Source organism: Gymnogyps californianus, chromosome 4 (assembly GCF_018139145.2).
Source record: "Gymnogyps californianus isolate 813 chromosome 4, ASM1813914v2, whole genome shotgun sequence".
Lineage (NCBI taxonomy): Eukaryota > Metazoa > Chordata > Aves > Accipitriformes > Cathartidae > Gymnogyps > Gymnogyps californianus.
The window spans coordinates 12,023,728-12,039,530 of NC_059474.1; the positions used below are offsets into that span (position 1 = coordinate 12,023,728).

A 15,803-nucleotide genomic window follows, 5' to 3' on the forward strand; every position below is an offset into this window, starting at 1 on the left:
ATTCTCAAGCTAGCACTAATTTTGAGAGGAATATAACCAGTGTTTTTCTGCAGATTATGCAGATGAAAAACACCTTTTGCCCTGAAAAAATAGAACAAGAGTATGTAGGGTAACTGGGAAACAGAGAAAACTCAGATCTGCAGAATGAGAAAGATTAACGTGTAAGAAATGCTGAAAACAAACCTGCCCAGTTTGTCCTTGCAAAGTGGGTGCTTTTTTCCAGGTTTGCACTTAGTCTTGCAACTTTGAAAGATTTCATGGGTTTCTACAAACAGGTGAAAGCTGCCTTCTTTCCACCTCTTCTGAATAAACGAGGGTCTGCTGCCCACTATTCTTTGAGTCTCTCAATTTTTCTGTTTTGGCTTGTTCTGTGGGCTCTGCTTGCTGAACCTCTCATTCCCTTCTTGCTCTACCACAAAAGCTTCCTCAAGTAGTTTCTCTTTTCCTTCATGGGCTCCGAGTTGCATGGAGCAGCAAAGCTGCTTTTTTCTCTGCTTCGCAGCCCTGGTTTTTTTTCACAGAATGCAGCCAGCATTAAGGTATATTCAGCAATGAACAAGCAAGTGAAACAGTTACAACCTCTGCCATGGTACTGAAGAATCACATGAATCATGACTGGCCCCGGCATGCCAGACATTGTATAAACACAGCGCAAAAATAGGTCTTTGGTCCCCAAAGCTTCAGTGAACTTTTGCACTGGTTTAACAGAATGTTTATCACAAATTCATAAAATGCATGAACTAGACTAACGTAACTGTAACTTGTATATAGAGTAGTTACACTTAATTATGTTTATAGATGGTTATTGTTAAGTTCTCATCTCCATAAAACAGTTTAAACAAAGTAAAACAAAGTAAAAACGAATGGATTGGTTCAATATTGTAAGATAGTTACATATATATAACTGTAAAAAATATATATCAATTTGCAATGAAATCTATTTAATTTTTATTTTAGCAATGGCGTCTTCTTCCTTATCTGGCTGCCGCATATGCCTTAGATTATTTCTCCAAATCCCTGTTTGAGAACTTCGTAGAATTTTATGTAGGCTTATTGACAAAGCAAAGGAGTCAGAGACAGGTGAGATATTTACACATTTCTTCTTCGTTGAGTTCGTACTATAATAAACTGGAAATTGTTAAATGAAGGACCTACTTAGAAGTCTTAGGCCATCTTACAATCAAGAATGCTAGAGCAATGTCTCAGAAATATGGGACATCTAAAGTAATGATTAAAGTTGCATTCACAAAAGCATCCAAATTAGTTTTGATGGAATGGTTGAAGTTTTATTGATTTCTGTGGGATTTTAGGTTATGTTCCCTTGCAGAATTGTTGATCATAAATATACGATGATAATGCAAATTCAGTTTATAACTGTTGTAAATGATACTGCAGGGGGCATATATTAAAGACTTTCTGAAACAATACTATTCTTAATTCCTGCACAGGCTCTGTGAGTCTGGCTTGAGTTTACAATTCATATTCATGCATTAGGATAAATATTTTTGGAGAAAAAAGTTAAGACTTTTGAGTCTTAATGCTGAATTTCTCATCCACAGTCAGACCATTGGAAGTCACCCCTTTACAGAGGAAATAGTTTGATCTATCTGTCTCTGTGCAAGGACTGATTCTCAACCAAAATAACTGCAGTATGGTTTTTTTATAGCATATAATTTTTATTTATTTTTAAAAATTTTGACAATATTAATTGTTAGGGCCTACACACTGTCTGTGTATTGCTCAGATCTCACTTAAACAGTCAGGCTTTTTTCAGCTAAAATAAAACTCGTGAAAGATTTGTATGCTAATGGCTGGGTATTCTAATTTCTCCTCTTTGCCCAAACCACAGAAGAATCTGTTTGATTTTTTTAATCTGATATTTTATCTCTGGAGGTCTCCAGTGCAGTCACTAATCTTAGGTAAAACAGTAGCTATGAAAAAAAAAATCGTGACAGAAAAAAAACTGATTGTTGACAATGTTAAGAATGTAATCCTTATGAATTCCTTTTGTTCTACAGGAGATCTTAAAAAAAAAAAACAACAACAAAAAAAACCAACTAGGGAGTTACTCTTAAACAAGCTTTGGTACTATCAACCCACTATCTCCAGAAACTGGAATTCCAAATACATTTTCAAAGGAGAGCCAACAGAGTTAGTGTAAATGCAGGCTATTGTGATTCTCTGGAAATTGAGGGGGTACATTTCAGTTTTCCTACTCTTTGCAAAGTTGATGCTTGAAAGATCAGTGAAAACCACGTAAGGCAGTAAATATTATAAATATCCCCTCACTGAATGGGGGGAGAGGGATTGCTTATGTCACAGAGGGGACAGAAGCTTTCTCTGGACATGCCACCTTCAACCACCTGCCTCTCCATCTTTGGGAGGAAAAGGCTGGCGAGCAGTGAACTATCCCATGCAATGCCATCTCAGCTGGAACATCTGAGCTAAGATGTTCCCGTGTGTCCATAACCTGGCACAAATTATTGCTGTCCCATATAAGAAGGTTAGTGCTGAAGGTTTTTCAGTTGTGGCAGGGGTTTTTTTGTGGCAGCAAAAAATATGCTCTGCCCTTACATAGATCTCAGAAAATTTTATGTATGTATTGTTAGTTACTCTTTTCTTCATTATAAAGCACTACACGTAGCTATGGCTTTAACTGGTCACAAACTTACTTTGTGTAAAAGTTATTACTCACTTGTAACTTGTTTTTCACAAAGGCTGATTTGGGACGTGAGATTCATGCCTTATCTGCTGCCAGCAAACCACTGGCTTCTTGGACTGCTCAGCAGGCAGCCCAGGAGTGCCGAGAAGCTTGTGGAGGACATGGTTACCTTGCCAGTAAGTTACAGACTACTGCATACGCTGACCAGAAAAAAGATTGGTTATGTTGATGTGTTCTTTGACTGTTGTTGTGTCATGGTGTCTGAATTTTAGCAATATGTTTAGAAAGGGTTTTTTCCTCATATCCATATTTTTAAAGTTCATTTCATACCTGATACCACAAAAAAAACCCTAGACCCGTGCAGCATCTGCACCAGCATTTGGACAGACTGTACATGTGATTCAGTCTCAGTTCCAAAAATAAAGATGCAGACTTTATAGATGAAAATTCTCCTTGTAAGATGAATGCCACACTTTTCTAAAATCTTTCCAGTATGTACATTTTCACAAGCTAAACAGTGAACTTCCAAGCTCATCTGTTGGTAAAAATAGCTATACATACAGGAACACACAACTCTCTTGCATTTTGTCACAGAATAATTATTTAATCCCTCTTAGCTTCCATTAATACATTGCAATATATTAAATTGTGCACTTGTTCTTATTAAGTGAATCGTCTGGGTGAAATCCGAAATGACAATGATCCAAACTGCACGTACGAGGGAGATAACAACGTCCTGCTTCAGCAAACCAGCAACTACTTAATGAGCTGGATGAATTGCGTAAGACGTAAGTTTTCATTGTGGAATCCTATGCTGGACCCAACAGTGTGTAGCTAATGGAATTATGAGGTAATTTCATACTGAAAGCAATTGACAATCATTTAATCATTTTGTAGAGCATAAATAATGTGCCACAGACTCCATCATATGATACATTCACAATACGCAGATATTCGCTGCAAGAAATATTCTTTCTCCTAAGTCTTGCAGAAGCTAGCTAGATGTTTTGCCATCCCTAATCAGGTTAAGTGGTATCTTACTCCCTGAGAAGTGCAGTTTAGTTCAATGGAACTACTCCTAAAGTCATTGTAAGTCTGGGTACCCTCTGCTCATTGTACTTGAAACAGCTCATACCACCTAACTTGGTAGCAATATCCATCAGTACATTTTGTAATTCTCTAGATTTTGTTTCAATTTTCTAGCATTGAGTTTCACCAGCATCTTACAGAGCTGGAAAACTCAGCAATAGGAGTTGAATCTTATGGGGCTTATAGGCAGTGATGTCAGGTGTTTCAGCACCTGTCCACCAGTCCTCATTTGGCTGGACTAGGCCATAATAAAATAAATATTATGGCCTAATTGCATCTGGCCTATCAAGTGTATGCATGGCTTTGTAATAGGCTTTTAGTTCCAAAGAGTCTGATTTCTTTTCTCATAAATCATTTTTATTTTCTTTGGTATTTCAGATAAAGCTCCTTTTGAATCCCCTTTTGGAACAGTAAACATTTTGCAAGACTACCATCATATTCTTGGCTGGAAATTCACAGCCATTAGTGTTGAAGATTGCATGGACTCCTCAGGTAGCCTTCTGCTGTTGTTAAACTGATTCTAGAATCTTAAATTCCTTTCCAGAGGAAAGGATCCAGAGATTTGAGATTCAGCCTCTGCTACTTATTAGATATTTGTCATATTACCATTTGCTGACTTTCTTTGTATTATATGCATTTCAACTTACTAAGAACATAGTTTGCATTTCAAAATATGTCCTATTGTCCCCAGCCTCAATTCTGGAATGGAGGATAGCATCAGATATCTTTTTTCCACTTTTGTTCTTCTAAAATAGCATTTGTGATCTATTTTTTTTGCCACTGTGGTGTTGTTTTCAAGTGAAACTGTTTTAAGGGCCATTGATTGCCACTACCCTGTATCACTAAAACATCTTATTTTAGAAAACCATACAAGTGATTTAGAAATAAGTTGAAAAGGCTTTAAGTGTGTCTGCTTTTGACTGTTGCTTTTGGTTGCATAGAGAAAAATGAGTAACTGTGAAAGAAAATTCCCTGCAGTTTTCCTGGCTTACTCTGCGATAATCAAATCAAGTATGACATTAGGTGCTATTCCCACTTTTGTATGACTGTGAGCCCAGATTGGCCCTTGGAGGCAAAAATTAACAAAGAAATGAGTAGATAATGAGATAGTGACAGGGCATTAAGCAAAAGTGAATCTGTGAAACTGAGAACACACTGGGGGAAGAAACTCCAGTCTTAATATATAAGGGGCAATCGAGTTGATTCCTAGATTTCAGTAACCACTTTGGTGCTCAAATAATTGCAAAAAAGCTGAACTTTGGATAGTGATGCATAGTACCAAGTGAGATAGTGTCATAATAGCTATGGGGTAAAATCTGAATAACTTCAAAATACAAAGGTTTATAAGAAAAAGACTAGTTCAAAAAAACTTCTTGCTTTCTTGTTTGTTGTATGTCTCCAACTTGTGAAATCCAGCAGAGCACAAACTGATACCTAAGCACGTGTTCTTTCCTCTCTTGTAATACCTACTGAACCAGACTATAGTTTTAAAAATATCTGAATCTGTTTATTGTTCCATTCTGTTAGAAACTGGACTGTTAATTTAGGTGCCTAAATTTAGGCAGCATGTGAACACTCACAATTGCCTAAATAATATTCTACATTAAATCTTAAGCTAAGACACAAGCAAGCAGGTTTCACACAAGGACTTTATGCTGAAGTACTTTTTTCCTTAATAGTTCCAGGCTGCTCTAAAAATATAACGCACATATGTACAAAGCAGGTCATTCAAATGCAATTACATTCAGCCACCTTTGCAATGTTAGAAGTCATGTGCTTCCATGCAATGTGGACTGTCTTCTGTTCTTGTATTCTCAGAAGAGACTGAGTACCTTGCAGACCTGAGTCTTAATATGGGAAGAAAATAACAAGCTAAAAAAATTTGATCGAGTCAGAAGTCTAAATTGAGCTGTAATATACCTTGCCTTTAGCTTGGGGTCAGTTTGAAGTAGTGTATGGTCAGGCATGGTATGTCTTCGCTGTACAGTTACAATCTGAGTATCTTACCCAGATGTTATTTATTGCATCTACAGTAATGGGCAAAGTGTCATGTTAATGGATGGATTAATTAACACTTTCACTTTTCATCTCAGGTAACAAAACCTGAGACTGCAGTAGAATCTGCATGTGACTTCTTGCATTATAAATGTGAATGTTAAGAATTTTGGTTTTCTCTTTTTCACAGTTCCTTTAGCAGCATATAAATGGCTGGTTTGCTACTTGCTCCAAGAAAGTGACCTAAAGCTGAGCAAGGAGAAGCAGTCTGGGCGAAGTGATTTTGAGGCAAAAAACAACTGTCAGGTAATACTTACTCAGCTTTCTTATTTTATTTACTTATTTTCATGCAAGTTTGTCAGATCCTGTTAGTTTTATCTTCTTGTGTCATGAAGTACAATTTCCTCAAGCATAAAGCAGCAAGTCAAATAACTAATAAAATGTAATACCTGTCCATGTGCATTGTATTGAACATGATAGCAGGACAGTTACCATCAGCAGAAGTCTTCCAGGATATATTTCCCTTCAGAAAAGTTGCAGGCACGTGCTGGGTGATGTCTGCAATTTTGATAGCACAACTTCTGAAGATTAAATCTACTACTATTAAATCTACTGCAGCATCTGATTATTACATCTCCATCTGCTCTTGTGGCCAAATACATACTGTAGGAAAGAATCTTGCTCTGGCAGGTAGGTAAACTAGATGACCTAATAGGTCTTTTCCATCTCTAATTTCTATAGTGCAAAGTACTCATGAAAGATACCAGACTGACAGCATTGGAACCTGAAAAGGAAACATTGACAATCTACATATAGCAGATCCACTCTCTCACCAGAGAGTTTTAACAGCTAGGAATGGCTTGACTCCAAATTTCAGTGTATATCCCCAAGCTCCCCAAATTCTTCCATTACCTCCATGAGAAAAACTGGCTCGCATCCAAGGAAAGAACACTTGTCATTTGTCACTGAGGAGAGAGATCTGTTCCCTGAAGATGGCCAGTGTCATTCACCTTGTCTGCAAAGCTCATTAAAAAACATCAGAAAGGAATATTCAACTCTGCACCTAGAAAGAGCCAGCCTAGCTTCAACAGGGGATGGTCTGTGTGAAACCACTGGTAGAGTGGAGGAATTCTTTCCTGTTTTTACCCTAGAAGCAGCTTATTAGAGAAACTCTTCAGGGTCAAATTCAGAATGGGTATTGCCAGAAATTCAAGTCTGATTGCCTGTCAGTTGGCCAGCTCTTGGGAGGCTGGTGCCGGGGTCGGTGTGGTAGAGAGAATGGTTTGCTCAGACGTATGAAGGTTCTCTTCTCTTTTATGTTCAAATGTGCTAAAATTTAAAGATACTTAGCCACACAACTGCTTTTGAGATAGGCATTGATATACCTTAGGTCATTAGGTTTTCTTTTCTCCCTACAATTCATCTCCAGGACAGCGCGATTTTTTATTTTAAATGGCATGCCTCAAAAACATCTGAGAATGATTTACAAGCTGTGCTTTAAAGACGTGTACATATTTGATTTAAAACTTTCTGGGCATGAAGAAGCACTTTTCCGTTAGCCCAGTGGCTGACTAATATATAATATTTGTTCTTGCTGTGGGAGATCTGGAAGAGATTCCTAGCCTATCCCTAGGTTATTTTGGTTTGGGGATAGCTTGATAGAAACAATACAGAAGTGCAAGCAAAGGCAAAGAAGGAAATAGAATTATAGGGAAGAAGAATAGGGAATTAATTCTTAATGCTTCATTTGCAATGTTAAGACATTTCATTCTGACTAGGGAATTGACATTCATGTCTAAAAAAGTCCATCTAGTAATGGGGAAGTCCTCCCTAAACCTGCAGAGAATATGTGTATTTTGCAGTTCATACTTGTATCTGAGCTTGGACGTAAGTATGCCACTGAACAGCTATCAAGAGAGAGACAGTAATCTTTGGAATATGCCTTTTTAAAATGCCACAGTGGATTTAAATGCAAGGACGATGCAAGTATTTAAAAGAAAAAAGAAAAACTAATCAACTAATCCTAAATGAAAAAAAAACAAACCCTGAACAAATGGGCTAAAAACAAACACCAGTTTACAGCCTTGCAACAAATCAGCCACAACAGCAGTGGTTTCATATTCGCCTTCTGTTGACCAACTAGAATGTTTTCAGTTAGCAGTTTATTTCATGGTAGGACATATGCCACGATACAGCAAAGGTGAAGTATATAAAAGCAGACAAGTGGTCCTATGTGAGTACAATCACTTAAGGTTTTATACTCCATATTAACAGTAACTGGTGACTTGCCTTTCTGATCAGATAGGTGGCAAGCATTAGTTGGATAGTTCTTTCAAAACATATTGCAATCTACTGCAATCCATAAACAGAATCCACTCATGCTAGCATTACCAGATTTTTTATTTATTATTCGAAGAGACTGTAATAAGTTTTCAATAGGTTACTGAACCACTTTGAAGATTTTATCTTCTTTATAAAACTCTGAATAATATTAAATAAATGTAAACCTACCTTTATCTTCTTAGAGTTATATGGGTTTATTAATGATCCTGAAGTCAGCAAACCTGATTTTGCATGGTCTTCTCTCCGATGTAGCTACTCGATCCCATACAGTCTGGGTGCAACTGCCAAATTACACTGGTAATAGGCATACAATCTGCGCTCCCTTTGGATTGATATAAAAGACTACCCAAACTGGAACACAGTGGAAAATTAGGATCTTATTTCTAAGAGGCATTTCATGACTAACCTCTGCAAAGACATTGTAGAAAGAGTTTTCTCCTACAGTTTCTTCTTAGACTTTCTTTAATCTGAAGCTAGATCAGCAGATCTAAATCAACAAATCTCCACTAACTTCAGCAAAGCAATGCCATGTTGCACTAGCTGAGGATTGGTTCCTTGTAGTTTGTTACTCACTGTCCTTCTTTTCTGTTTCCTAAGGTGTACTACTGTCGATCACTAGCCATTGCTTTTATTGAACAAACAGTTTTACAAAGATTTCATGACTACACTCATGATCCCAACATACCATCTACTCTGCAGCCAGTGCTTAAGAATCTCAGTGCTCTGTATGGACTCTGGTCTTTAAGTAAACATCTGGCTGTGCTCTACCAAGGTGAGATCAGCTCCTTGAATATACTGTGCATGTCACTTTATAAAAGTCCTAACTTGGCAGGGGGAGGGAATCCCAATTAGGATTTAGATTAGAACATTTTCTTATTGCCTGTGTAATATAAAACAATCATTCTGGACAAAATTTTCAGGAGCAGGAATCTGGAGTGACAAATTAACTCAAAAGACTCTCTCTTAGCTCGGAGATGATGGAGGGCTCGCAAGGTTTGCTGTGGTCCAGTGCTTGGGGGAGAGGATGGGGGACAGGCAGCAAGATGCTGTGTAGCTTGTTAATGCAAAAGGCTCCAAAAGTCTTAGATTAATGGTTTTGCACTCAACTCATTAATGAAAGACAGTCAATCCAATTACACAGGAGCATCTATTTAGTCTCTTGAATACTGAACAGATAAACTCCTTTGTAAAAGGATTGTATCAGTGTAATCTTAACTGCTATAAGTTTCGTGAATGTATTTGCAGGTGGCTATGCTTCAGGTGAACAAGCTGGCAGATTTATTCAGAATGCTATTCTGGAGCTCTGCTACAAGGTAAGCCTTCAATATTGTTTATTGTGATTAAATAATAATATAGTATACAAATACTAAAAAAGAGATATATCAGTTATTCTGTACTTCAAGGGGTAAATTAGCAGGATATTACATTAGTAGTTTCTGAATAGCTTTCTGTAAAGTTTAGTGACTCATTGACCCTGAATCTAGTCCTAGTTTATTTACCAAAAAATGGAAAACAACATATCTTACAAAATAACGCTCTATCATTTGTGGCCTTGCAGGCTTCATTGGAAAGCCAGTGAAATCCTGCAGTCCAGTTCTATTTATTTCATTATTGTGTTAGCTCATGAATTTTTTTTCTCAGCACAAAAGCTTTTCAAACTGGATTATATTCTTCGCAGGTAAGCAAAATTTCAAAGAAGAATCTGGATGTTATGTTTTTAAAGTTCAAAAATACGTCGTTTTATGTGTGTAAACAGTACCATCTTGCTTAAAATGTGTTTTAAAAACCATAAGCAAAGGAGGAAAACATTTAAAATACAGTCTCTTTTGGCAATTACCCTGGGAGGAAAAAAAGCAAAATAAATCTAGACTCCTTATTGTGGATTTCTCTTATGTAACCAATAGCTGGTACTTTACGAAAATAATCTTTATGCTGCTCTGTAGTTCACAGGTAGCCATAGACAACTACAGAAATTGCCAAATGTATGTCTTTTGTTTTTAAACAGTTGAAAGATGATGCAGTTGCCCTGGTTGATGTCTTTGCTCCTCCTGACTTCATTCTCAACTCTCCCATTGGTAAAGCTAGTGGAGAGGTAAGAAAACCCATTTTAAAGTTTGTAAGTTTAATCATTAAGAAGGGTATTGCCTGTAAATAGCCATAACATATTCAAGACACTTCACACCTACAAAAGAAAAGGAAGACACTTTTTCAGTGGAAAGTACCAGAGTTAAATTGATGTCAGCAGAAAAGGATATTTTGCATTTGCTGGAGATGGGCTTCAATGGGAAACTCATACAATGTTGCTCTAGTTTGCTCTTGTGGGCATCTGTACTGCTGAACAAAACAAAATAAATTATACCATCTCCTAAGATTCCTTAAGGAGTAATATGTCTTTAGTGTATAGCTTAATACCTTGGAGAGGTAGTAAGGTGTATTTCTTCTCTGCCTAGGACTTTTGCTGCCTTTATTGGTATTCACATTACACCCAGTTTGTGTGATGTGCATATAAATGGTGTAGAAATTATTTCTTTCTTTTAATTCTTCATAGATTTTTTATTTTAAGAAGACAAAGGAAAATTTAAAACTTGTTCCAGTTAAATATTGTATCAGAAATTGCACAATTCTTTGAGAATTCTGTTTATCCAATGGGAATTCTAGGATTATGACAGAGTATCTTGTACTAACCAGTACAAGGTACAGCATTACCCAAGGCTTCTCAGTAATCTTAATACAGACTTGAAGGATGCTGTTTTGTTAGCACCTCTCCTTGCTTTAATGAATATATAATCCATCCTTGTTAAGGCTGAGAGAGATTTTTTTGTATAATCTAAATTACACGAAGCAAGAGTTGAATCAAGAGCATAAGAATGACCATACTGGATCCAGTTCACAGAATGCTCTGTAACTGACAGTGGCCAAGGAGAACACTGTATGAAACAGATGAAGTATCGAGGTATTCTTTCCCTGGTGTCTCAACTGTTGGCAGTTGGTGGTTTAAGAGATATCTCATGCCATAGGTTGTATTTTTATCGTTCCGTTTAATAGCCACAGATGTACCTACCCTCCATTCATTTTCCCATCCATTTTCAAATTCAGCTGTCTTTTGGCTTCCATGACACCATAATTTCCATAATTTAATTATGAGTATTGTGAAAAAATACTTCCTAATCCCAGTCCGTATACATTTACTATCTGTGGGGGCCTTTGCATTCCTCTGACAGGCCTTGTTTTCCTTCTCAGTATCTTTCCTGGTTCTGCCATATCCTTTCTGAGGTGTCATAACCAGACCAGCAAGCAGAATTCAGGATGTGGGTGCACGATGGATTTGGCTATAGTAGGTCATGGTCCCTCTCTGCTTTTTTTTCCTTGACGTATTTAAAGAGCTGTATTTCATTCCAAAGTCTCAGCAAACCAACATTCTTGCTTACTGGCCAACCCTACTCAGCAGGGCCAAGCTGTGGGGTAACTATTATGTAGAGACTAGTGTCACAGTACGGTAGTTTGGTTTAGTGTGGACCGACCCTGTAGAGAATCACTAGAGCCTGGGGAGACTGCCAGGAATTTTGACAGGATTGCTGAGTCAAGCGTACTCAATGCTTTTCAATATTCTCTGTCTGTGTCTTCATGTCTAAAGTTGTCCATCGTTCCCATGGTGATCAAGCAATACAGAAGGCAGCCCAGATGTTTCTAACGAGGGGCTGACCTAACAGAATGATTACTTTGGTAACACAGTCTCTACAAATAAAGGAGGAAAGGCTGGCTCTACATATCCAGCCATGTCGACAAGAAGACTGTAATCATCACTGGAAACTTTGTTTCCATGTCTGTAGAGTTTTGAGGATTAAATTAATGAAACAGGTCGTGGGAGGGAAGCTCCAAAGGTAAGTCTAAGAGAAGGAACATCATCTGTAAGAATGTTAAGAATATCTGTATTGGCCAAAAGCCCATTTTCACCCATTATTCTGTCTCTAACAGAAGCTGTGAGCAGATGCTATAGGCAGGAATATAAAATATGGTGCAAGTACACAGTGATCCGTTCCTAGAATACTATCCCCTTTCTAGTAGTCAGCCGGAGATTTCTTATCAGCAGCTGATAAAGCTGTCATGTAATGGATTTGGCTAGCTCCTCTTTGGCTAGCTCTTAGCTCACACAAATACAGAAGCCGCAGAGGCTTATTAATGTTAGAGATTAATATTAGAGATTCATATTAGGAATATAATATGTGAGACATGCAGATAGGACTCTAAACACTACTGAATTCCTCGTGTACTAAATATTTGGTAAGGTTTTTGTAAATTCATTGAGTCATATTGAGAAAATAATTTCAAGCAATGATATCCAACCCATATTCTGCAGAATTCAGGAAGGTTTTCTGACCTGCCTCTAAGTCTGTGGTTTTCAACTTGTGTAAATATTTTCAACTGAAATTTGAAAAAGGCTGCCAATCCCTCACTCAAAGAAAATACTTAATAAAGCTCCTTGTCTTCTGGCTGTCTATATTTAATTCTCTATTCATTGTTGTCTTTGCAACTTCTGAAAACCAATGCAAACATTTTAGTAAAAATTACAGTATGGTAAAGAATAGATAATCCAAGCATAACAGGAAAATGAATTTAATTCAGGATGACCTATGTTGTATTGCAGTGGAGTGCCTTGCACCACGAGCCGCAGATCATAGTTGGAGCAGAAGAAAAGTTTCCAAATTTGTTATGAGCGCCTTTAAGCACTAAATATGAATTCAGATTCTCTTTAAAAGAAACTAATGGTGTGGACATCATTTCCCCATAGAAGCTTTGACAATCTCAGCTTAAGTGTGTGAAGTTATCACCACATTTATTTCAAGATTAATTAAAAATTGTTAGACAATATTAAATCAAACTTGGAATCAACTAAATAGTTAACACTAGCCCACGTAATCAAGGTAAAATATATTTAATATTAAACATATTATATTTCAATATTTATTTAAATCATCACAAATATATAGGGCCAAGACATCTTTTGATGTAAAAGGCTTTTCACTTTACATCACTGACTGCTTTTATACTACGTTAATATTGTATTATACAGTACTCTAACTTACTGCTGAAAATACGGCCTTCTTTTTCTCATCTTTCTGTAATGTTATTTAAAGTTTTAAGCTTCAGTTAATTATGAACTGCCAAATATTGCTAAAATTATACTTTTGCAGAATTTACTTCCCATGTACTTTTTTTTAACCTTTCCACATAAAATTGTAAATTGATGAAGATGATGAATTAACAATCTGCTTATGAGAGAGGAATTTCTTATGCTCAGATTGAACAGTTCACATCTGGGAGAGAACTTATGTTACTTTCCAGAAATGTGTTGAAATAAAGGTAAAAACAGACATGCACGAGTGCTTTCAGACACAGTCTTCAGGTTTGGACAGAACAAAGATTAGCTTAATATAACCTTGTTTCCAAATTTCTACCTTTGATAAAATACAACTCATGTCAAGTTGAAAACAAGAAATTATAAAGGTTACTGCTTTCCTGCTCGTATGCCAAGGATGGCCTAAATGATTGCCACAGATATCTGATGTTTGTTTACAGTACTTTGAAATGTTGTGCTTTATCTTTGTGTTTATTCTTGCCTGTACATAATTATTCACATTTGTTATGTAGAAATTTGATCACAATCTCATTTCAACCAATAAGTTAGATAATTTATCTTGCAGAAGTTTTCTTTGTTTTATTTTCTGTATGAATTAATCCTTTTTGTTATTATTTTGCAGTTATATAAAAATATGTGGGCAGAGATCCTTCAAGGCAGCAAAGCTCTGAACAGACCTTCGTGGTGGGCAGAATTTTGTATTAATAAACCTGTTACAGGCAGGCTGAGGTCAAGATTGTAAACCAAACAACTTGTAAGAGGCTGGATGGGCCTGAGATGGATACCGTATTTCAAACATCAGGAGGAAATAAGACCACATGTCAAACACTGAAAATGAAAGAGATTTTTGTAGAGAAGTGCCAAGTTTTAAAACAACTTTGAAATCAAGTCCAACTTGGTCTCAGGGACTGTTAAAATAATAATGACAAGAGCAAGAGCAACACATCTGCACACTATTCATATTTACTCAATTAAATACAAAAAAATGAAGATTCATTATGATCACTGCTTTGCAAAGTTTCTAGAAAAGAAATGTTCCAATCAGTCTCTTGACTTTACTGTCATATTACGGAAGTTAAATAATTAAAAACTATTTCCCACCAGGGATTATGAATAAGCTGAACAAAAGCAAAATAAAAGAGAATTTGAAGAAAAAAGAAAAAAGACATCAAGAACACCAACAGTGATAAACTTGTATTTAGGGATGGGAATCATTTCCAACAGCCCCTTTGAAGTCTGTGAAGCTATTCTGATTTACTTCATATGCCTCTGTCTTAAACTACTTGATTGCTCTTTCAATGCAGGCGAGGATTGGGATTTTAGATAATCTGTCTTTAAATGGTGTGTAACTCTGTACGTAAAATTAATTGAAAACGACTTGTTTATACATCTTTTTTAAAAAAATGTATGGTAATGCAAACTTGTACAGCTTACATACGTTCTTGGTTGGTTATAATGTTTTCAGTACTGCAAAACCAGTATCAAGCCTGGGATACATTAACACACATACAAACTGCATCTGTGTTTTAGGTCAGAATATACTCAAATGAATTATTATAAATATGGTCTTATAAGAACATACAACAGTGGTAGGCATTATTGAACATATTAGGATATTTCTCTTTCAGCTATATTAACTATCAAATATTTTTATTCACAAATGGAAGAGACACTAACAAAGCTTTGAAAATTCAGAATATTTTATGTTTTAGATATGCTGTGAAAAACAAATTCCTTTTTTTCCTTTATTGTATCTATGAACTGAAGTACTGTTAAAACCTAATTCCTGTTGCCCTTACTGTTGTGAGAAATCCTATCAAGCCAAAGAGATTATTTTATAAGTTAAAAAATTGAGTATTCTTTATGGCTAATCAGGGATGAATTATGGTTTGGGCTATTAAATAAATGCCATTTCAGTACTTGAGTGTTGAATTCTACTTGAGCAGAATCAGACCCTTGTCCTTGTGGGGTTTTATAACTTCATCTGTTGTTGCAGATGATGCAGTTATATGAAAGTTTGTAAGTCTTTACAGACCGCCACAATGTGACCAGGTAGTTCTGTAGAGGCTTCTTTGATTCCATCTAAATCTGACAGAGCTCAGGAAACATTTCATGGCTGGAGAATGTATTGAAAGGCCAGTGTTAAAAAGATTTCTCAGAGTACCTCAAGGTACATTTATTTACTAAACAGATTTTTTTTTAAAGTTTTTGTTTGCATTTTTAAGAGCAGTTTGTTGGAGAATCTAAGGACTCCAAGTGCATAATAACAACACAAGTACAATTTAGGACAGGCCAGACAGAAGCTTTATTAACTATGATCGTAGTGAGAGAACATTCAGAGACCATCTCCCCCTCTGCTCCCCTGTTCTCAGCCAACTGATTGCAAAGACCCAACCTATATACCGTTTCAGAAAAAGAAAGAAAGAGGTGAGGAGAAGCAGTCGTTTCAATGTTAACAAAGCCAGGTATCCATCCCTGGAGGCATGGACTCCGTAGGTAGCTTGCTAACTGCCACAATTCTAAGGAATCAAACAGTAAATAACATGACAATATCAAGAGATGGCTCTTGGTGGAGCC

General features: G+C 36.6%; 1 protein-coding gene across 1 annotated transcript in view; it reads left to right on the forward strand.

Moving 5' to 3' along the window:
- ACOX3 (acyl-CoA oxidase 3, pristanoyl) overlaps nucleotides 1–15,130 on the forward strand; it is a 37,443-nt gene extending 22,313 nt beyond the window's left edge. The window contains exons 10-18 of the mRNA XM_050895551.1: nucleotides 958–1,080; nucleotides 2,718–2,838; nucleotides 3,331–3,450; nucleotides 4,130–4,243; nucleotides 5,937–6,052; nucleotides 8,687–8,861; nucleotides 9,335–9,402; nucleotides 10,095–10,181; nucleotides 13,849–15,130. Coding sequence (XP_050751508.1) covers nucleotides 958–1,080; nucleotides 2,718–2,838; nucleotides 3,331–3,450; nucleotides 4,130–4,243; nucleotides 5,937–6,052; nucleotides 8,687–8,861; nucleotides 9,335–9,402; nucleotides 10,095–10,181; nucleotides 13,849–13,968 — 1,044 coding nt within the window. The 3' untranslated portion in view covers nucleotides 13,969–15,130. The remainder of the gene's footprint in view (nucleotides 1–957; nucleotides 1,081–2,717; nucleotides 2,839–3,330; nucleotides 3,451–4,129; nucleotides 4,244–5,936; nucleotides 6,053–8,686; nucleotides 8,862–9,334; nucleotides 9,403–10,094; nucleotides 10,182–13,848) is intronic.
- Nucleotides 15,131–15,803: the final 673 nt, after the last annotated feature.